Source organism: Poecile atricapillus, chromosome 6, assembly GCF_030490865.1.
Source record: "Poecile atricapillus isolate bPoeAtr1 chromosome 6, bPoeAtr1.hap1, whole genome shotgun sequence".
In the NCBI taxonomy this organism is placed as follows: domain Eukaryota; kingdom Metazoa; phylum Chordata; class Aves; order Passeriformes; family Paridae; genus Poecile; species Poecile atricapillus.
The window spans coordinates 31,504,337-31,527,610 of NC_081254.1; the positions used below are offsets into that span (position 1 = coordinate 31,504,337).

Below are 23,274 nucleotides of genomic sequence, written 5' to 3' on the forward strand. Positions count from 1 at the left end.
AAAAGCTTAGATAGTAATTTAGTTCCTAGTATTGAGTCCTTATTGTCATGCTCTGGCCCTAATCAATATCCAGGAAGTTTTCCTGGTGTAAATGGTAACAGTGTTGATAATGATTTTATAATTATCTATCACATTTCCTTCAGAAAAATTCTCAGTATTTTACCACACACCGACACATTTAATGGGAGAATCAGCTCATACATCAGATACCCAAACATTTTTTAAGTGGATGCAGGTGACATCGTCCTGCTACACAGCAACAGCTCTAAAATTTAGACAGCTGCATGAAATGGAGGTGAGAGATTGCAAAAGACAGAATAAAATGCAGAAAACTTAATTTAGATGAGACACCACACCAAAGATTTCACAGAGTAGGGAAATACAAATTGATGGTCACTTTAGGAAGTTTAGCAGAAACAGTGAGTAGTTTAATTTATTTTTTTTTCTGTTGAATAAATTCTCTGCCCAGTGCTACTACAAGATGCAGATGGTTTCAGGAAGTCTGTGGGAAGATGATCCCCACAATGTTTAATGAGACCAGCTTTGTTTTTTACACATACACTATCACAGCTCTTCCTGAGCAAGGAAATACCAAAGACAGCAGCAGCAGCTAAACCTACATACTAAGAAACCCCTTTGTCCCCCATCTGTCCCAACCACTGGCACCTCAGCCAATAGTTAGGATTCAGTTAGTTTTCCTTGTCTCTTTCTTTCCCATTCTTAGATGTTTACATTCCAGAAAATATTCTCTTTCTAAAACTGGAAACTTAAGGATTTGTTAGTAACAGTAATAATGGCATTAAATTTATAATATGGCCAGTCAAGTCCCTTGGGCATTTTAATGCAATTCTCATAAGCCTCCAAACCCAAACACCAAAATGTACTGGCCCTGAAAACAAAAGAGAAGGAAAGAAAAGAAATGCATAATATCCATTTGCCCTTCCTTTCTTTCATCTGTTTTCCAGTCCATGCAAAATAAAGACTTTTTGTGTTCAAGTGTTTAAAAAATAACACAGACATTATTTTTTTTAAAACTTGAAAACATTTTTATTCTTGCCTAATCCAAGAAGTAAATCCTGAACGTGGCCATCTTACAAATCTCTAAAAGCTGTTCTTTATTCCTGAAAGCAATGTGTTTTCCAAATCCTAGAAACTACAGCATGCTCAATTTGTCCACATCAGTTACATTTCATGGCTTTATGTAGCAAGGCGTGAGACAATGTGCTCAACTACACAGGGAGAGAAATAAACGCTTGAGAGAAATGGGACTTCTCCAAAAGTAGAGATGAGAAAGTAAAAGCCTACAACATTATTTCTAATGATTTTTGGTTATAAACAAAGATAGCTCTGGAAGTCACCAGATGACTGAGAAGATCTGGTGGTTTGAAAGGAGAAGGGTTTGTGAGTATCATAAATCTGATACAGTCTATAGCAGTGACTGCACACAGTAATAAGCATCAAGCACACTATTGATGTTTTATTTAGCTTAATATGGAAGCAAACCTCCTTTGAAACAATGCAAAATACTTGACAGCTCAATAGTATTGGCAAAAATGTAATAATAATTAAAAGTCAACAGAGGAAGGAAATGCAATTGCCACGTACCTCAAAGAAAAAAAAACTGTGGTCCTTATGCTTGGGAAGTTTTATCTGTGTGAAGCCTGGATGCAACCAGAGGAGCTGGGGACTGTGCAGTGACAGCCAGAGCTGGTGCAGGTTCACTGCAGTCTGTGAACTACAGGGGAAACACTGACAGCACCTCCTCCTCACAGTTAATCCACTCAGATCAGGGCTTCATGAAGGGTCCCTATTCCACCTCTGGCTCCTTTCCTCAGTCTATGGGCTGAGCACTGGAATCAGGTGCCCACTGCTAGAGGGTGATTCCTGCTGTCTGCACACACCATGCACTGGGGCATACACAGCAAATATCCAAACTGAAACAGGGCTGGGCACACTGGCCACTGCACTGCTTGAAACAATCCTTAAACAACCATGGTGCTGCTTCTCAGTTAGATCCTGTAAGTGGCCAAATTTAATTGCTCTCAGCCCCTTTATTAAAAGTAAGCCCTATGCATCATAGCCTGTGTCTATACACTTCAAATATACATTGAATAACTCATGTTTCACATAGCTGCAATAGCACTTTGTTCTACTCAAATTAATTAGCCCTACTGAAAAGATGCATTTTTTTTCTCAACATCTTGTGATTCAAGTCTGACTTCTGACTACAGTTGCAGTTAAAGTTGAATAAACAATAATAGGATGCTGTAGCCACCAAACTTTTTCCCAACACTTTTTTTTTAAACAGAGGATTATTTTATTTAGACTCTAAATGGTAATTAACTTAGAAGTACACTCAGCAGTTGTAAAATTCACGCTGTTCTGCACTTGTAGAGGTACAAAAGGTCCCTTGTTTGCAGTACTATGCTGGTCAATTCCTGGTAGAGCTGTTGATTCTCTGCATGAGTTTTCTCAGATAATACACGGCCTTTTAAATATTGGTGCACTGGGTATTTATAAAGAATGTATTTTTCCAAAGCTGGGCAAAGGAAGCTTATTGACTTTGATAATTTTTCAGTGTTTGGTTTAAACTTTGTAATTTAAATCAAATGTTGAAAAAATAATCAAAGATTTATACAACATATTTTTCAATTATGATGGCAGGTTTTGTAATTACAAGAATGACCAGTATCAGAGAGAAATATATTACAAATAGCATTTATAAAGCAGAAATTTGAGGTACCTAAAAAGCATATTTGGGATAAATACTCAAATTTGCTTTAGCATATCAAAAATAATATTGTACTTCAGCTGACTAAAGCATCTTGAACTGAAGCAGCCATAGGAGAGCGGTCTTAATTTTCCTTTGGGTGTGTGCCAGCATAAAGCCAGGCAAGACTGACTTCTAAGCCACAGTGTTTTCAGAGTGGTGGCATGAAAAGTGCCAACACTATCAATTAAACAAAGATGGGAATACTGCTCTCCCAGAGCATCAGCTCTGGATCTAGCAGCTGCTTTACTTTACAAATATGAGCAGCTTGTTCTGTTTCAGAGCCTTCTAACTTTCATAAACTAGATGGTTTTACAAACAGGACAAGATGTTTCTGAGGTTCTGGTAATGAAGGAAAATACATCTGCTATCTGATTGCTGAGCTAGAAACTGAGTTTTCCACATAAATAATCCTCTCCATCTGCAGCATGAAGTGTAGGTGAAAAACATAAGGCTACCAATTCTGCTCTGTAAAATTCAGGCATCACCTTTATGAATGAATTTCATACAAGGTCTCAGTTCTATTTGTTCCTGACAGAGCAAAGCATATAGCTTTTATACCGTAACTGTCTAAAACTTGCTTGCTGTCCTGAAATGAATACCAATTTTAAGAGTCAGACGATGATCACAGCAGTGCTTAAAATACACACAAGATGCATGACGAGCATCACAAACAGGACACTGAAGAGCTCCATAAAAACCTGTCCTGTGTCTAAAAGGGTCTTTGAGATGTGACCAGTATGAGACAGATGATGAAGTGAAGTATTGAGCAGTGACATGTTACTATCTGATGAACTTTTATCAGTGTAAGGGAGAGCATGGAGCATCCTACGCATTTTAAATAACTACAGAGCTTTTAAGTTCAAGAGCTGCCCACATGGAAAATCTCCTCTACTTGGAAGGAATTTTCTTGCCTCTGCATGGTGTAGTTTCCTTATCACGTTGCTCAAAGCAAAGAAGCAGTAGTCATAATGTGAGAATAATTATCAAGAACAAGTCCTGCTCTGTGGAAGATACCTCCTATGATTCTGTCAGAGGCATCACACTGCATAAAAGCCTACATAAAAACTCTGAGAGCTTTTAATCTGTATTTTTCATGACTAATGAAAAATAACATTTGGAATTAAACCAAAGGCTGAAAAAATATTTTTTTAAATGTTACAGAGCTTAGATATATATCACAGAAGGCAAACACAATCCTCTTTCCTCACATAACTTACAGGAAGGTAATAGCTGTGTCCCTTTTATGTGTGAATAAAGCAGGCACAACACACATACGGAATTCCAAAAGATGCAATTTATCAAAACATCTCAAGGTCACAAAGACAAGGTGTATTTGCAACCTAGAATACACAAAGCTACATCATTGTTGAGAATGGTTATATCTTGCAGCTTGCATGGGAAAGCTCCATGTGATCCTAGCAAAAAAAAAATTGCCCAAAGAGGGACTAAAAATCTAATCCAGTGAAGCTGATTTTGATTCAACTCTGATGGAAAACAACTGGAGACTCAATGGTAGCAGAGGGCCTCCAGTACTCATAATGAGACCCTGATAATAGAATGTAAATGGTATCCTGTGACTAAAAGCAAGAGAAAGCACTGCTGCAGTTAACTATAAAACATATTTGTCAAAATTTAATGCTATGAATATGGGTTCTTCAGCTTAAAACAAATTCTTTCCAGATGAAGCAGCAAAATAATACAGAATGTATTTTGCTCTAGTGTTCCACCACACATGAACAGAAAAACAATGAGAATCCAATTTCACAGTGGCTGATACTATCCTCACAAATAAAATATAATCTGTAATTAAAAGAAGTAATTGGCACACTACTTAATTACTGCGAAATACATTCTTCAAATAACAATGTGACCTGATGAAATAAACAGGTTTAAGCATGCAAACATCACTTTTCTCCCTCTTCCAAGTGTCCTTAAGAACTATTATTTAGCTTGCAAAATAGCTGCTACAATTTGACTGGTGTTGGCATAACCTGATTTCTCCTTAACGTATCTCCAAGTTTCCCACTAGCAGCCAACTGACAATGAGTGAAAACAACAAACAGAAAAACTTTTATATTCCATTACACATCAGGAGTGATTGTATAAGACTATAACCTAATACCAGAGTTTGTGGAATTCTGCCACTTGAGAAAGCAAATTGGTCATTTCCTTCTCTCCAACACCAAAGAGAGGCACTACACATTCTCCTCCTGGAATATGTTGTCAGCTTTTAAGTTTTGGTACTCAGTGGAGCAGTTTTTTGATACATATGAAAGGAGAGGGAACACAAACAGAGGATTTTCTGTTTAAAGATTTATTTTACACTACCTGAAGCTCTCCAGATTAGAGTTTGACACATTTTAGTTTTATTCACACGCAAGATGTTGTCTTCTTCCCTTCTACTTGTCTGCCTCATTCCAGATGTTACTTCTCTAAAATTATATTTCAATTGATTATTCAACATTTACTTGTCACCAGCACAGAAAAGAAACTGCCAAAAATGCAGGTATTTAAATTCTAAGTACAGCATAAAAATTAATGCTGTATGACAGTCATCACAGGATACATTCTCTAAACAACAAAAGACAGATTTTCCTTATGAAGCAAATCCACCTTGGTTCTTCCATGTTTGTTTTATTAAATAAAACTGTAGCATGGTTGTCTGTCTGAGGTACAATTCACTTTATTAACTCTAGTAAAATAAATGGCCTCTGAATGCCAGATGTGAGATGGGACTTGTGCATCCTTGTTTCTTACCAATTCATGTCCTTGAGCTGAGTTCACTGTGAGGCAACAGATACAGACAGAAGAATTGGTAGCAGGAAATAAGCTGTGATATAGGTTAAAAGAGCAACACACTGCTTTGAGAATATTTGGTCTTACGATGGTAGTGCCTTCAAACATGTGCTGACCTAAAATCCTATGGTTTAAGGGCACCATTTCATTGCATTACAAACAGAAAGGTTTGGCTCTTCACAAATCGCTCACTGCTGGCCAGCTCTGTGAACAGAAATGTTCACACATCTCCTGTACAGCACAAACTGCCACCAGTGAAGGTTTTGAAAACTAACCGGAATTAAAATGCAGTCTCACAGAACAACCAACCCAGAGTACAGTCAGGAAATTAGGATAGCTGCATTTTTTCCAATGGAAAAGAGCTATTTCTGGGGAAATGTCTGGAAGTTTACACAAATGAGCCTCCTCACTTTCAGTAAACCTGCTGTTGAATGATTTATGAAAAGAAACTTTCCAGTCAACAAGGCCCAGAATTAGAGATGTGTTTATATCTTAACTTTCCCTGTCATGCACATATTAGATTTTAACTACACCAGTAAAGGTGTTCTTAGCCACTGGTACAGCATTTCACAGAATATTCTGAGTTGGAAGAGACCCAAGAGCATCAGGTCTGATCCTTAGGTGAATGGCCCATACAGAGATCAAACCCACAACCTTTGGTGCTGTTAACCATGCTCTGACCTACTGAGCTACTGCCAGGGTCACTGGTTCATGGGAATGGCCTGAAGTTTTGTCAGGGGGGGTTTAGGTTGGGTATTAGAAAAAGGTTCTTGCCCCAGAGGGTGGCTGGGCACTGGAACAGGCTCCCCAAGGCAGTGCTCACAGCACCAAGCCTGACAGAGCAAGAATTATTCAGACAACACTCCTGGGCACATGGTTTGTGATTCTTGGGGCTGTCCTGTGCAGGGTTAGGAGTTGGACTCAGTGATCCCTGTGGCTCCCTTCCAACTCAGCAGATTCTGTGGTTCTGTGATATCACATACTAGAACAATTTTGAATGTAATTTCAAGCCCATGTCAGAAAGGAACTGTACAGGAGAGGAAAAGCTGAAGTCTTATGTTTCCTCAACTTCAAGTGCTTGTGTCTGCCAAATATACATTAGCTCTGCTTTTACATTTAATATGAAAAAAGCTGGAGTCCTGTCAGCAACTATTCACTCAAGTATTAAAACAACTAAGAATAAAACAGTCGAGAGAATTAACTCAGTCACATCCTCTGCAAAGCTCACAGCTTCTCATGGTGGTGAGGGATGCAAAGAGAAACAACCCCAATGTTATAATGTGAAATAAACACTTCTCTTGACAACTGAAATGAGCATGATCTTCCACAGCAAATACCAGCACACACCCCACCCTTCAGGTGAACTCAATCATTTCAAACAAATTGGGGATGCTTCAAACCATACAGAAGAAATGTGAACAGCAGGAGTCCCCCAGTGGTAAAAATACTTCAAAGGAACCTTTTCTTCCTCCCAAATACCCACTGCACAGCACTTTGGGCAGCTAGCCAAAACCCTGTCTCTAAGTAGCTGTAGGCTGATTTAGAGATGTATTTTAATACTTTTACCACTCTTTAAAAATCAACAAAATAATACATTTATTGCACCTTAATAATACACATCTGAGACATTAACACCGTTAAAAAACCTTTCTAGCTTTCCTGTTGTAGTATAATAAATCATTCCAAATATGCACAGTAATTTCTAGAATTTTATTAAAATACTTTGCTGCTATTGGATCATTTCACATAACAGAAAGTCATTACCCAGAATTAGACCACTGCACTCAGCCACAATCTGGGGAAAAGCTGATTTATAAAGTAATGCTCTGAAATACCAAGGTTTTCCAAGTTTGAGCATTTTTTCAAATATCAGAAATACCTTCAAAATTCTGAAAGTCACGAGGAAGGATAAGTGCTAAACCTTAATTCTCTCTGACATGCTCCTTGACAGTCTGATCTTGTTCAACATGGAGCATTTGTGCTCAGGAACATTATTATTGTCACCCTAATCTATTAGCAACACTTTGCCACAGAAGAAGAACAACCTGCTCAGGAGACAAAGGGGCCATCTATCTGTTACAGGCACTTTGCACATCTCCCATTCTGACAGCTGCAGCTCTTCTTACCACAGTCCAGGTCCAGAATTATTTATTGTATTTCTCAGGCTGGCTAAAGACAGGAACTAGTCACTTTGAGTATTCTACAAGCCTGAATATTGACTCTTACAATACAGTCCTTCAATCAGCAGGCATCACTGCTCAAGGGGAGCTAACTATTGGCTCTGTATTATTCTTTTTACAACACAATAATTAATTCTGTGACTTGTAAATTGCATCTCTCCTCACAGTCTACACTAGATACTGTATACTGCCCACATTACAGAAATTTGGGTTTTTTTTCTGAAGACCTTACTAGAAACAGCTCTAGAGAAAACATTGCCATTTGAGATCAATTACTTCTGCCCCCTAGTTAGTCACTCATTGATTAAGTATGATTTTAATTTTATTATGTATATTTAAGATTAAATACATATTTAAAACAGTGTTAATTAAAAATAATTAAAATCAATATATACAGTTGCAATGCTACAAACATGACTTTGAAAGGCAAAATAAAATAGTGTTTCCTGTTTTCTTAGCCTGTCCACTTAACCACTGTCAGGCTAAGATACTGATATTGAGAAGATTCTTACAGTGACATTTTCCTCTTTAAGGCAAGACCAAAAGTTTGCAACATTTAAATCCTTGACTTAACACAACAGGAAGGAGATAACTCTCTTTTTAATAATCTGAGGGGTTTATAAGCTTACTTGCAATTAGCATAAATGAAAGCTACTATCAGACTGTGTAATTATTGCCCAGCAATGCAGTACCTAAGCCCTAGAAATGACAGCTCCACAAGTGCACCCATTCTGTGCTCTGTTGAGTGATTGAAAGCAGGCAAGAGCAGCGCAGAGTGGCTGCCTGCAGTGGTGTCACAACAAGCCAACTGCTTTCAGAAATATCCCTGGGACATCTGGGATACCCAAATAACAACACATTTTTAATAAATAAATAAAAACATAAAGATCAAGCGACACAGTTATTCACTGTTTGTGGTCATGCTGTTAAGGATGTCTTCAATATATTGAGAACCTTACCTTTGAGTCACCAGTTCAAACCTAGCCCAATGACTATAATAACAATAATAATAATAATGACTGAGTACTGCCACAGCTGCATGGGGAACTACACACAAGAAGTCTGGGAGAAAGGGAAATGTTCAGGAAGAACTGTGCTACAGAAATCTCTCTTGTAATTGGCACCTTTGTTGTCACTTCCTGCAAGGGGAGAAAGAACTGAGCAGAGAATGGAAATGAATGAAAAATGAACTATTTTCCCTTTTCCAGGGCTACCCAAGGCTGTCTCCAGCAGCAGAGTTCCCTGCTCTGCTCTGCCAGACTGGCCATGTAGGACTGACAACTCCAGACTGCAGAGAGCTAAGGCATGTGGTACCATTTTTCTTCAAATAGGATAATTCTAAATTTATTCTTATTTATGCTTTTGAATCTTCCCACAGCTCTTAGAGAAAGGTCAAGGGCATGCAGATAAGATATTTTTAGCTGTAAAGCAGAAACATATTAAAAGAACTAAATGCAGCCCCAAGTCAGATTCAAATAGTTCTTTATTCACCAAGTTCAAAAATACTGTATGCCTTTCTCCTAAATATTAACACAGCTAGAGTTAATAAATTTAGTTTCTACCCAACCCAAAAAGAGCTGTCTAGGTATTTTTAAAATGTGCAAAAGTTAAAACAACCACCCAAAGACATCACCAAAGCCTGAGTTCAACAATTCTCACAGCAATTTATAGACAAAATTTATACACTAACACACCACATTTCTTTGCAAGTCTTCTTTAATTTTCTGTTGCAAAGATGAGATGTTTGGCAAGGGGAAGAGACATCTCACACATCTGCAGCCTTGGGGAATGCTTGCCTAGAAACACACACAGTTTGACCTCTCAGAGGATCAAATCAGTTTACTTCATCAGGTCATGAGTGTTATCAACCACTGCAAGTTTGTGTCTCTATTTCACTGTTTAGGAGACTAAAACTAAGTCATAGATTACGAGAGAAAGAACTGACACCATTTCTCAGCCTATATGGGTTGATTTCAAAGCTGTAACTTTCACATTTTTTACAAGAACACTATAGGCACTTCTTACACCATGCAATCCTTTAAAGAAATCTGACAAGCAAATTCATCAATTTCTAATAGAATTTCAAATACAGGCGACGCCTCGCTGTCTTCAATCATGTCTTGTTTCATAACTGTGTATGTGGAGAAAAGACATGTCTGTCTGGGGCCTAATGGATAACATGACGTACATTCCCGTGGCAATAGAAAATGAACAACAATAAAAATTATAATTTACTTTGCTGTCAGGTGCTGATCCTGTAGGTGTGAAGGCAAGCAAGTAAAGCTGCAGGGACTTGGTTCTGATCTGGTATTGTATTTAAATATTCTGTAGTTGAGATTTAATTGCACCTAATCTGCTCAATAAAATCATCTTCAGTGTTGTTAATATCTCAGACTTGTGTTATTATATAATCCTAACCTATTTTTTTATATAGACATTTTTAATCTGCTGCTTAAATGTTCATTAATGCAAAGCCACTGCTGTGGAGAATACATTCCACTCTGCTTGCAAGAAGCAAGAATTCTTTGGAACTACTACCAAACATTAGTTACTTAACTTTGTTTATGGCCTTTTGACAACAAACATCAGCAAAACTTAATCATTAATCCTAAAAATATTCCATCTGGAAAAGAAGATGACTCTACAAAGTGCAGTGTCATTTGTAAACAAAATGAGGTATCATCCACGTAGTCAAATGCAATATATGTGCTCATATATAACAGCTTCTGGATGGCTCCTTTCTTTCCTGTTTCATTTCTAAATCTGAATAAATAATCTGCATGCCAACCAACCTAAATGATGAGTTATTTCCTGTTTCCAGAATCCTGAGATGCTCAATTATCTCACACAACTGCTAGCCATCAACTGCACTTAATTACTTGTATGTTTCAAGTCTGCTGCATGTTTATTTATATCACTTGCATGACACACTAGATGTTTTATGAGACCAGAATAAGATGAGATATGTCACAGTCTAATGCTTAGGGATATGACAGGAACCGTACTTGCTTTTTTTAATCATAATTTTTCAAGGAAATCTAAGTAAATTAAATATCAGTCTCTATCTTCTCCACACCCTACAGCTCTCAGTGATTTCTTAACCCATAGGACACCCTTGAACAAATCTGGCAGAGGAATGAATATGAAGTTCTTACAAATTTTATGAAAAACCACAGTTTTAGACCCAAGTAGACCTGACAAGGCAGGTGTGCCTCTGGCTCTGAGCCATTCCCAGAGGAATGGGGACCCCCAGTCCTCCAGCACAGGTGTCACACCCAGCCAGCTGCAGCACCTGCTCCCTGCAGAGCTGAGATGTGGGACAGAACTAAGGAGCAGGGAAGGGACAAAGGAACACGTGGAGAGGGCACTGCACAGGGAGAGGAGACAAACTCTGCACACAGAGTGGGGGCACCCAGGGGATGGAGGACTCTGCTAGGACAGCAGGCATTGTCAGTTCCATCACTCAGGAATAATTCCTTTTGTCACACAAACATCTCAAACTCTTTACAGGGAGGGTGAGAGAACAATTTGGAGAACACTGAGAAAAAGCTGAGTTTAACACAAGTTTACAGCAACACAGAAGGTGTTGCTTCACCAGAAGTTCTGGATGAGGGAGGACAGGGAGGCGTTGGGGGGAATGAAGAACAGAAGAGCAGAGAGCAAAGCAAAGACATCAGACAGGAGAGCGGAGACAAGCATGCCACAAAAGGAATGGGAAAAAGTGCAGCCAGATTTCTCAGGAGCAGCAGAAGTGGAAAGCAGAACCAGTCAATGCTGCAGTGACAGAGAAAGAAACCCCTGGAACCCTTGCAGCTGGAGGGGATTTGGTGTGGGAGTTACACAGAGAGGAAAATCAACCATCAAAGAAGGGCAGGCAGTATATGGAAAAGGTACATCAAGGCAGGAATGAGCTGGGATTCTCAGCTCAGGAGAGCAGCAGTGCTTAACATGAGCCTCACTGTCAAGGCTAAACCCAGAAAACACCTGCAGTGGGATGGAGCCTGTGGGGCTGGAGAGCAAGAAGAATCCTTGTCCTGTCTCCACTGGAGGAGGAACAGGGAAACAGCCATTTCTGGATTTGTTGAACTGAGCTTTAGTACTGAATTTAGGGTGCAGAATTTAAAAGGAAGAGCATGGAAGTTTTTAATACTTCTGAACCTCATCAGCTGCATGACAAAACATTAATGGGAAGATGCATTTTACGAACATCAGAATGTGATAAAATCATACAACCACTGAATGCAGAAATTCATCTTTATTTATGGGTTTCTACTCAAATTGTTTGATACCTTCAAGTCTCTTTACAGCCTATCATTTCTGTAAATTTCTATGCAGCAAGAGCTATCTCTGTGCCATTACATTTTGTGTCATGCCTCTCTCATGTTACATTTCAAGCTGAGTGCAGATTGTACAGGACAATAGCCTGACACTTAGAAAAATTGTCAAAGCATCATAGTAACTAAAGAACTGTTCCAAAAATAACTTAATTGTGGTAGTGCTCTAACTATACTGACAGCATTATTGCTGCATTAGTTTCATCCATGAAAAATGCGAGAATATAAAAATACTACCAGAAATTATATAAACTACAGAATTACATTTCATGAACAAAACCAGTCACATTTCTAAAAATAAAAGCTATAAACACATTCTTTTCTAAGGTTAAAACAATATAATATGTATCCTAAAGTAAGAAATGTTAGATACTTATCATAAATAAGTATCTGCCTTGCAACCCAGAAATCATCATTTCATCACACACAAGCATTTCACTCTTAGCATTTTTAACATACTGTCAACTCCTGACAGATAGCACTGGCTTCTTCAAGACTGTCAAAGGTATCCCTGAGAGTCAAATACAAATAGGGTTATTTAAAATAAAAAAAAAAGAAAGAAGAAGAAAAGAAGTTTAAAAATATCTTAAAATGTAAAGAACCAGTGCACAGAGCGCCTGCCATAAACTGCACCTTGCTGTGCCATCAAGAGACAGAAAGCTGCAGGATGTTGTTCTTTTAGTTTCACGAGGGAAAACTGCTTTCACACAAGGCATTTTGGAAGCTCTGCAAGGAAGGCTGCCACAGTTCTGCTCACTCAATGCACTCCTCTCTTCCACCCTCCCACCACCTTTATCACTGAACCAGTGACAACACTGTGGTCACCACATCAACCAGGCAGCTTTTACTCACTCCCTCCATGTCAGGCCTCCAGCTGCTCCATCAGCAGGCTCAGTGTGTCCCACCACTCACCCCTGAGACACAGCAGCCTGCAGGCACCTGACAAAGCAGGGAACCCAGCCAGCTCTGCATGTCTGAGGTCCCCAGCAGCCCATGCATGTTCCTGCTCACCCCATCTCAGGAATGCTGCTGTCTCTCCCAACAGATAACCTGATTCTGCTTCCCTCCTCAGTGACCTGATCTCGTAATCCCACCAACACCAGTGACACTTCCTCTGTCCTCTGCTCCACCTTCAGAGAAACTCAGGTGCTACTGAAGCAAACCATAAAGCTGGCCTGTAATGGGAAGCAAGAATACAGACCCAAAAGTGTATATATGTATTTGCTGGTTTAATATCTGACCCACCACACCATAATTGAGGCTTTCCTGCAAAGATACAGATAAAGGGATGGCAGTTACATTCTCCAAGGATGTTACTCTAGAAAATATGGGGTTCACTGCATATATTATACTTGGTAAAATGCACCTGGCCATGCTTGTTCAATCAGGTATGTCCCAACACTTCCCTTTGAGGCTTCAGGAAAATACTGCTCAACTCCGAGTTTTCTTCAAGACTTTTAACTTCCCCCCTACTACTCCTGGCATTAAAGGAGAGGCTGAATATTCATGCATAAATGCTTTGTGTTGCATCATCAGGTGTTTCCTCCTTCCATGGAATCGATTTCATCCTGTTTCATCCTGTTTCCCAGGTTGAAACAAGTCCACAAAGCCTGTCCAGACTACCAGGACAAGCAGAAATGCTACATTTGCCCAAGGCTGTGCATTTTAAATACCTGAGGACCAAACACCTTATCTTCCATTTTACAGCTCTTCAAAGAAATTAGCAAAAAGGCTCCAGTAATCTTACCACAGAAAGCAACATGAACTAAACAGAGTATTTATATGCTCCTATTTTCAAGGCCTGCCTTTGAAGGTAAAGTGTGTAGGCACTGCCTTTATAGGCCAGTCAATCAGTTACTTCAGCAAGGTACTTAATTCCCCTCTCATAATCAGATCTAGCTTCAAGAAATGCAGAAAACAGGATATTCAAAGAGTTCCTGCAAGCCAACAGTCTCCAAAGTGATTTTCTTTTGTGTGAAGTCCAATCTGATTATAAAAATGAAGTGGAAATCAGTAACTGGTATCTATGCACCCCCGATAACTTGTTATCTGCCTGGAACCCAGCCTAGTTGTCTCTGCAAAGAAAATCTGCACTCAGAAATGTCAAACACAAACATTGTACATGCTTAGACTTATTTTTGTCAAACTGTTTTCATTTTGTTAAATGCAGCTAAAATAGGTGCCTGGTTTGTCTGTTTGTTTGTCTTCTTGTAACAGGACACAAATTCTCACTGGGGAAAGGTAGAGTTAGCCTGGATTTGTGTAAAACCAGTATTAAATATTGGTTCAAGGCAAGGGCTCCTATTTTAATGCTTTACCTTATAAAGAAAAACAGAGTTGCACATGTGACAGTCTGTCAGCTAAATATAAAAATCTTTTACTTTTCTATTATCAAAAGGCTCGACCTCACATCAGAAAACCAGAACTAAGCCAAAAAAAGGAAAATTACAACATGGAACAGAACACATCATAATGTATTAAGAAGATTTTGGTATATTATGCTTACTTCAGTGGAACAGAATCAGATTGCAAGACTCCTATTAACCTAATAAGATCTGGTTTATTGTTTATGAACCCAGGTGTATGTACAGTGCAACTAACATGAAGTATCTCGGCTTTTTTAACTAAGCAGCAATGATATGGGGGGTAAGAGCTAATAAAAGCATTGAAGAGAGTTGACAGAAATCAACATTTTTAATATTTTTTAAAATTAAAGTGCCTTTGTAGAAAAGTGGCATCTCAAATAATCTTAAAGAAATCTTATAAAAAGACATAGTGTTAAATTAGAAAAATACATGGGATTTGAAATACATGCAGATTTAGGAACAGAAACAAGATTAGAGGCCTCAGGCAATAGGAATTGGAGATGTCATACAGTATTAATTCATGGAAGAAGCCACTAATTCACAAGCCACAAACCCCAAAAGGAAAAAGCAGTCAATTTCTTGGCTAGGAGAGAGTTTCTAACTTATCTTTTTGATAAACAATCTAAAAAAGGCAATATATGGATTCTACAAATGAAAAGTCATTTACTGGGTAGGAAAAAAAATAAGTAAATAATAATTAAAGTGTCAGGGACTTGTTACCCAGAACACAGGTCTTATATCAGAGCAAGAATTACAAAAATGAACAGGGAAACCCTCCATTCTTGATTAAAAGAATTTTGGGGGTAATGTAAGTTTTGGAGAAATCAATTGACTATGACACAGCTTGCTCTAATATTACAGAATAGCAGGAAGAGAAGGTGTGAGGAGAAGCACACAGACAAGGAAGCTCTGCTTCTCTGAATTCTGGGAATTCAGACTGAAAAGCCCCAACCTTCCTTGCCCACCTTTGCCGATGGCAACTTTTCCAAGGAAACACCAGAAGTTCATTCTCAGTGATGTCACTACCCCATCCCTGAGTAGAAAAATATAATGGGGAGGGGGAAAATAGGCACCATCAATACTCAAAGCAGGTTTTATGCTGGGGAGAGGGAATTATTCCCTTCCAAAAGTCTTTCCCATCCTCAAGGAAGGGTTTTGCATGCTGGATTTATTTTTTCCCCACAATTGACTTAGTGATTTTTGAACAAATTTTACAAGATGCCTAAAAGACTTTGAAAAACTCCAAGTTAGTAAAACTACTGGTCAGCCTACTCTCCTGAGCAAGGGACAGGTCCTAGAGGGAGACCCAGAGCCATTTTCATACATCCTGCAGGAAAGAGTGTAAGAGCCACCAGCACCCACACACTCACTCCTGAGATTCCAGCACTGCTGACATTTTAGTCTCAACTTTTTACATACAATCAAAAGCCACCTTATTGGCTATAACTTTTTCTGTTTGCACTTACAGCTTACTCAGTGGGCAAATCAAACCTGGTAACTTCATGTGCTGCGTTCTAACATGGAATGATACACTCCAGTAAGAAGCCTGACATGTTGTGCTGCCTTGAATTCTTGGTTTTAATTTAGAAGTTTACCATAATAAATATAAAAGATGCCGTTTTCTAAATAAAAGCTTCCACATATCTTCTACAACAGAAGATTCCCTGGGCTTTTAGATCAGGCAGCCTCTCATGAGAGCAGCAGAACCAGGGAGCACTCCCTCTGACATACAATCATACGAGCCATTTTCTTTCTCTGATTTGTTAACGATGTAAAAGGTACTTTGCACAGTTCACTACACTAACAAGAAATACTGGCAAAATAAATAATTTCTACCAGTTCTGTGCTTTAGCAACTAGAAACAAGGCCTAACTAGGTTACACAAGGGTGTAACCAACCCATTCTCCACAGATTAACAGCAAACCCTCTATGTTTTAACAAATGTACTGATTTATGTAGCCTGTTCTTTTCAGATTATTTCTAAACATAAAGGATGTAAAACAAAGAAAATTCACAAAGCTGAACAATGGGATAATAAGCCTATGAACAACTAGGCAACTTAGAAGTGAATCCATGAGAGGAGAGCACTTTGTCACCCTAAACACATTGATCTAAAGAGCCAACTCTTTTTAACACTGAGTATTCTATTTACACCACTTCACAGACGTGGCTTAAGGCACTTTATTCAAATGTAGGGGCTCTCCTTTTTCTGTTGAAATGAATAAGACATTTCAGAAACATTACTTTGTTAAGTATTTCTACAGGTATGTGCAGCTACATTTTTATGCAGCATATTTTCTTACAACGTGCCCGAGGTGACCACTATACTCTATCAGCTAATACCAAAATAATAACATATCTTCCAGTTGCAAGGCTCAATGTCAAATACCATACAAACTTAAGAGGCAAACCATTCTCCAGGTAGTAAAAAGCCACAGATAGCTTTAAGAAGTTACTAATTCAAGCATCTCTCCTTAATGTAGTGTGAAACTCGCTTCTGAAATCCAATCAACAGATTTTTCATTTACTGTAATTGTGACAGAAGTCAACGGCCTTAAAATGTTTTCACCTCTCAAAAGTGGCAAAGGTTCAAGCAAAAATGTCTGTTTAAGCAAAATCTTTCCTTCATAGTAACTAACCCAAATCTGTTACCCTCCAAAACAAACACACAAGTCTTCAGCAATTTCAAGAGCTGCTTAACAGGAAGAAATTCACACTCTTGACACAGAAGCACCACATCTGACATAGTAGCTTAAAAAAATATTCAAACATAGATATGCCCAAAACAAAAAACAAGACAGCTCAGTCTTTCAACTGGGAAGACTCAAACTTAATAACAGGTTTAGCCATATATTCCTGATTTTTGATCTAAATCAACATATTGATGCTTGAATTAAAGAGAACGTGACATCCTGTCTCCATAGGGGAAACAATTTTGAACATCTATCAGAATAAAATTACATCAACTTTAACTGGTTTTAAAAACTGTCCTTCATTTGTCAGGCTTATGTACACTACAAAAGACTTATCTGACACAAAACAGTCATCTCAGCCAATGATCTCCCTTTTACATGCCACAGAAGAAAACATCTGTGATTTTCTATACTACCACAAAAATAAATAGAGAAGGTGGCAAAAGCATTACACTCGATACACACCAAGTCATACAGTACCACAGAATGGGCTTTGTGGTGTGAAAGTGTTAATTGCTGCTTTTAATTACACACAACTAACTTTAATGGGCGTGAACACTGCAGCAACATCTATAAACACCAGGTCCACATTAGTAAAACACCAGTTATGAAACCCCCACCAACACTACTTGTACAAGGATTGCTGTTTGTTTGTTTGAATCAAATTTTACCAAGTTCTGCCATATCTGCAGAGCTCTGCAAAAAACCTGTAATACTGAGGAGCTTTAAATAATATAACATGCAATAGTAACCATGACGATAAGCAAAATGCTTTTGCTAATCTTTTTCTTTCAGCTGACGATACTTTCAAATACTGGTGTTTTTCCACTGCATGACAACTTTTGTTTGTTGCTCACTACGAATTCTAGACCCTCCCCCATCCTTGTAAACCTGAACATTTTGACCAAGGGAGCAGCAATTTGGGGTGCACTGGTAACATGGGATGAGTCCATACTGTGGTAGGATGGACATCACCTGTTGGCAACCACGTCCTACTGCACTGTTGCATCGAATAGGTGCATGAAAATTACATTTTTAAGATAATTATTCTGAAAATAAATGGGGAATCTAAAAAAAAAAAAAAAAAAAAAAATCAACAGAAAGGCAGAATGCAGATAGGGTACTCCCTGGAGATCACAAAATTGCTGAGGTAGGTTAGAATTTGGCCCCAGGCAGACTGATCATAAACTTTAAGAAAAAAGCCTGGAACTCCTCTGCACTGATTTTGTCTTGGTTTTATATTAAGTTGGAGTTTTAAGCAATAAAAAATAAAAGAAATAAAGACTCTTCAGAGATTTATCTTTGCTACTATTTCTCCAACAGGCTTGCTCACCAAATGGGACAATGCTTTCAAAAGATGTATGGGATAAGGATCTGAAGTCAGATATTGAAAAGTGACTAAAGGGATGATTTTCAAAGGCATTAAGATACCTAAAGATGCATTAAGCACTTACAATTTTCAAAACTGCCTGGGCATCTAACGCCTATTTAAATCACTTAGTCCTTTTTGAAAATCCCAATGGGCAGTTATCTACATTTTATGTGTCTATATGCCTTTGAAAATCTGTACCATTAAATACTTAACAACCTAGGTCCCTCTGGCTTTTAATGGGACTTTGAGTCCTAAAAGTGTAAGTACATCTGAAAATTGGTCAAGCCACTCCCTCTGGTCTTTTTTTTTTTTTTTTCCTTTCTTTTAAAGAGGCATCTCCTAATGCTTATCCATAGTGTGTCAGTCAAGCAGAGCTTCAGCACTGTCCAACTTACACACTGTACCGTGCACATTTGATTTGTTTTATGGAGCTAAACAAAGAAAAATCCAGAGTACAGACTGCATCCTCAAAGAACACTTTCTGAAGCTCCTAAAGAGAAATGAAATTCCAATCTGTAACCCCAGTCAACAGCCCCAAAAAAAACACATTTTCAATAAACACGACCCCAAATGAAAATAACTTAGGCTGATAAAGAATCAACATCATTATTTAATACCCATGCAACATATTCAAAATACCACAAAAAAGTTTTGAAAAGCAGCCACACTGCAACAAGGAGAAAACAGAAAAATGAGGAAGTTGTGAAGAGGCTCTTTAAAAAGGCAGCAGCTCCAGAAAAGAAGACAAGTTTTAATTCTGAATTTTCTTTTTTAAAAAAACCTGTATGAAACCATAAAGCATTCCCTTATGCAAACATTTGAAAGATGTGTCTTCTGATCTTCCATAATATCAATAGCAGATAACTTGCACTGACCAAATTCCCAAAAAGGAACTGATTTGTAAATTGGGAACGCAGGGAATCAGATTGCCACCTACAGGAAAATTTAGCATTTATTGTCAAGAATGACTCAAAAAGAATACAAATTGCCATCCTGCCAAGCATTCTTTCACTTCAAAACCAATTACTCCTTTCTTTTGTGCAACTATATCATGAGCCTCCTAAATCCAGGAAGTTGGTATAATTTCTTTTTATTTATGAGTACTGCTCAAAAGTTCCAAAATTCAATTACAAAATCATGTGTCAGTTAAAGAATTTTAAGTCTGCTTACCTGATACAATTGGTGCTAGTCTGAATATGTCTGATAGTCTGCTGTTAACTGGCTCATAAGGGGAATCTTCAAGCAAGTCATTCCCTAAGGACAAAAAATATTTGGATTTTTTTTCTTACACAAGAATTCATTATAAGATTTGTTTACTTTTACTCCGTAACAGTGAACTGTACTCCCCTTTAATCCCTTTAAAAAGTTTATATGGCTACTTCTTCTCAAGGAATTACCTATAAAAACATCTGAAAGAAGCTAATTGTTTATTCCTGCCACTAGATCTCTTCTCCTTCCTTGGGTAAGGTCACAATTTGCAGAGACAGTCTGTGACATCACAGGGACTGTCCCATCTCATGCCAGTGGGAGAGAAGGATGTTCTTCTTCATTCACCATAATAACAGAGCTCATTTTTAGAGAAGCTTAACTGACAGCCAAAAACTGGCATCTTTAGTATGAAACATTCCTAGCAAGCTGCTGTTGGAAGAGAAACTTTTTATGATGTAGAAAATGTCTGTTATTATGGTTAGCAAAAAAATACATATGGACTCATTAAAACATAAGGATAAATGAACAGAAATGGATTATTTCCCTTTTTGCAGAAGCAACTTAAAAAAAAAAAAAAAGTTAAATGGAGAGCACACTGAAGTCAGAGACTGCACCTTCAACTCCAGGGCCACAGCAAAACAGGACTATAAATGATGTCTCTCATATGAGAACCTGACTGTTCTCAGTAGGCCAAGAGAAATCTATCCATGAATATGGATGACAGGATTCCTGAGTCAATCACTGTCATATCTCTTTTAAGTGGCATATCTACATGCTGTAGGAACCATAAACTTTGGGGTTTTTTCTGCCTCAGCATGCCCAGGGAATACTGCTAGTAAATGCAATAAAGGAAAAAATAAACTTTTACTTAAAACAATCTTCTCTTCATATTATATTTAACTTTCAGCAAAAAGGCTAAGAAGCTAGTTCCAGTGTCCTGTGATCTCGTTAGGCGAGTCCTATTTAAGGAGTTTTAATATTATTAGGAAAACATCTCCAAAGGCCCGTTTTTGTGGCTGTCTCCCATGCTCGTGGCCCTGTGTTTTGAGTGTGGTTAGGACAGGTGAGCTGTGTCCCCGGAGGGAGCCGCGGCTCTCGGGGCCGGGAGCGGAGCTCTCGGGGGCTCCTGGGGCGGCGCACGGAGCTGGGGCTCCCCGCACCCCGCGCTTCGCCACGTACCCTGCAAGCTCTGGTACATGCTCCAGTAAATGCGCAGACAGTTCTTCTCCTTCTTCATGCCCCTCTTGCAGCGGCAGTTGTACAGGGATTTCTGCTTGAGAGCTTCCATGGCGCTTCTGCATTCATCCTTCGCCTCCAGGCCCGTGGCCCGGCTGAAGTTGCTCTCTTTGCCGGCTACACACTGCCTCAGTGTCCTGAATTTAGTACTACAGCTCTGCTCCTTCAGACACTGATCGCTGGCTTTCACGCAGTCCAGGCGGTCCCCTCCAGGCAGCGCGCTCACTTCTGCAGACAAGAGTACATCTATGGAGAGGAGACACAAACCAACAGGCGCTCTTTGGGGGAGCGGGGCGGCTGCGAGCCGAGCTCCAGAGAAGCGGCTGGGAAGCACGGGGCACCTCCTGGCGCCGCACATGCAGCCAGCCCCAGGGGCAGCATCGCGCAAACCTCCTGGCTCCATGCTACGCTTTAGGAAAAAGCACACAGAGTTTCCATGGGCTTAGATCCACTTTCGGGGGAGTCCAAGGAAACAGTACTTTTTAACCCTGATGGCTGATTAATGAGGAAACACAAAAAGGAAAGAAAACCCAGAGGGGTTAATGTGCCTGATAAAACGAGCTATTTGTTATTCCATATACCATTAACCACTTTGGTGAAAAACATCAGTTTTCCATTCCAGGGTTTAACTGAAGGGTTAAATATTCAGCCTTACTTTCCACAAGAGCTTTGCCGTAATTTCACTTCTATCCAGGAACAACCCGCTCAGAGAGATAAGTATCCTCACTGATTGATACTAGCTTATCTTTGCGTCAGTCACTTTTTAAAGCCTGTACATATTTCTGCTTATTCTATACGTATATAGGTAGAATTTGCTACTCCCCCCCCTCCCCACTTCTCTCCACGTATGATGCTTTTGCAGGAGAACAAAGCAAATTGCATTAACTCTCTCCTCTCCATCGTGCCCCCGTCATGCTCCCTCAGACACATGCGGATGGAAACGCAAACCTCTTCTGTGGAAAGGAAACCAGTTTGGGCTGCAAACCACTACCAGTCGGGCACGCTGCCAGGTTCAGGTGAAGATGTAATCCTTCAGCTGGTCTTGTCATCCCCCACCCTCCCCAGGCAGCCTTATTTTATTTAAATGAAAAGTTTCCCTGTAACTTGCGAGAACCCAATTTAACAAGAGGCTAGACAGGCAAGTAGCGGAGTCTGTAACCTGACAGAGCTTTAAACGTAGACCAGGCTAACCGATGTGAGGCAGAGCCATAAAAACTACTGGAAACTTCACTGTTCTGCCTAAACAATAGACTGACAACCATCAGGCTGCCGGTCCCATAAACCCTATTCTTTGCTTTATGAAGCGATGTGCAGACCGAAATCAGGCACCGGCAACTTACCCACTAAGGGCAAAGCGAAGTACAAGAGAACGAGAAACATCTTGCTGTCTTCGGATGGTTTCCCCAAACGACTTGATGTGTCACAACAAAGATGATCAGCATGTAGATATTCCAATACCGCCGAGGTCTAAAGGCTCCAAGTTCAGATCCATTGAATTCAAGGGGGCCAAAAAAAAAAAGCCACCGAGCAAAAAAAAACCCCACAACCCTCTCTCCTCTTCACCGCTACCACCACCGGCGGCAGGAGCAGCGACGCAAACGCTGAGCTTTTCCCTTAGATTTCAGGTCTGAGCAACCTGCAGGCACAAGCACTGACTCCAGTGCGGGAGCGAGAGGCGCACGCACGGGTGTGTGTGTGTGTATTGTATTGTATGTGTGTGTCTGTGTGTGAGAGAGAAAGCGAGCGGCAGCGGGGCAGGAGCGCCGGTCGCCTCCTTGGGTGGGCAGCGCCTGTTCCCAGGGAGGGACCGAGAGCGCACGGGGGGCGGGCGGGGGGTGCACACACGAGACCCGCAGCCGGGGCCAGCCGCTGGCAGCGCCGCTGGCAGCCCCGAGCCGCGGCTTCCCGAGCCCCCCCGGGGCAATTCGCCTCTTCCAGCCCCCCGACCGCAACTTTATTGAGGCGCCGGGGCCGGGGCGGTGCGCGGGGCCGCGCAGGCTGCGCGGAGCGCTCTCCGCCGGGGCGGAGCGGAGCGGGGGCGGCCGCGCGTGCGGCGCTGCCGGCGGCCAAAGTTTGCCGGGGAGAGCTGGGACGGGCGGGAGGCGCGGCCGCTCCGGTTCCGCCGAGGGGAGCGGAGCCCCCGCGGCCCCGAGAGCGGCCCCGCGGGGATGCCCCGCTCCCCGCCCGCTCCCCGCGGGGCTCGGCGGCCGCGGCCTCCCCCTGCCGGCCCCGCCGCCCGCGGGGAAAGCCCGGGGGGTCTCGCAGCTGCCCCGGGGAACACCGCCCGTCCTTCCCCGCAGCGGCCCCGGGGAACA

General features: G+C 40.4%; 1 protein-coding gene across 2 annotated transcripts in view; it reads right to left on the bottom strand.

The window, feature by feature from the left end:
• Positions 1-22,857, bottom strand: part of GFRA1 (GDNF family receptor alpha 1) — a 130,116-nt gene extending 107,259 nt beyond the window's left edge. Inside the window, exons 1-3 of one of the 2 annotated variants that reach the window (XM_058841563.1) lie at positions 22,300-22,857; positions 20,903-21,205; positions 19,685-19,768 (exon numbers count right to left, since the gene is read on the bottom strand). In XM_058841563.1, coding sequence (XP_058697546.1) covers positions 19,685-19,768; positions 20,903-21,205; positions 22,300-22,339 — 427 coding nt within the window. In that variant the 5' untranslated portion in view covers positions 22,340-22,857. The remainder of the gene's footprint in view (positions 1-19,684; positions 19,769-20,902; positions 21,206-22,299) is intronic. The other variant, XM_058841564.1, reaches the window with a different exon arrangement.
• Between the last annotated feature and the right edge of the window lie 417 nt (positions 22,858-23,274).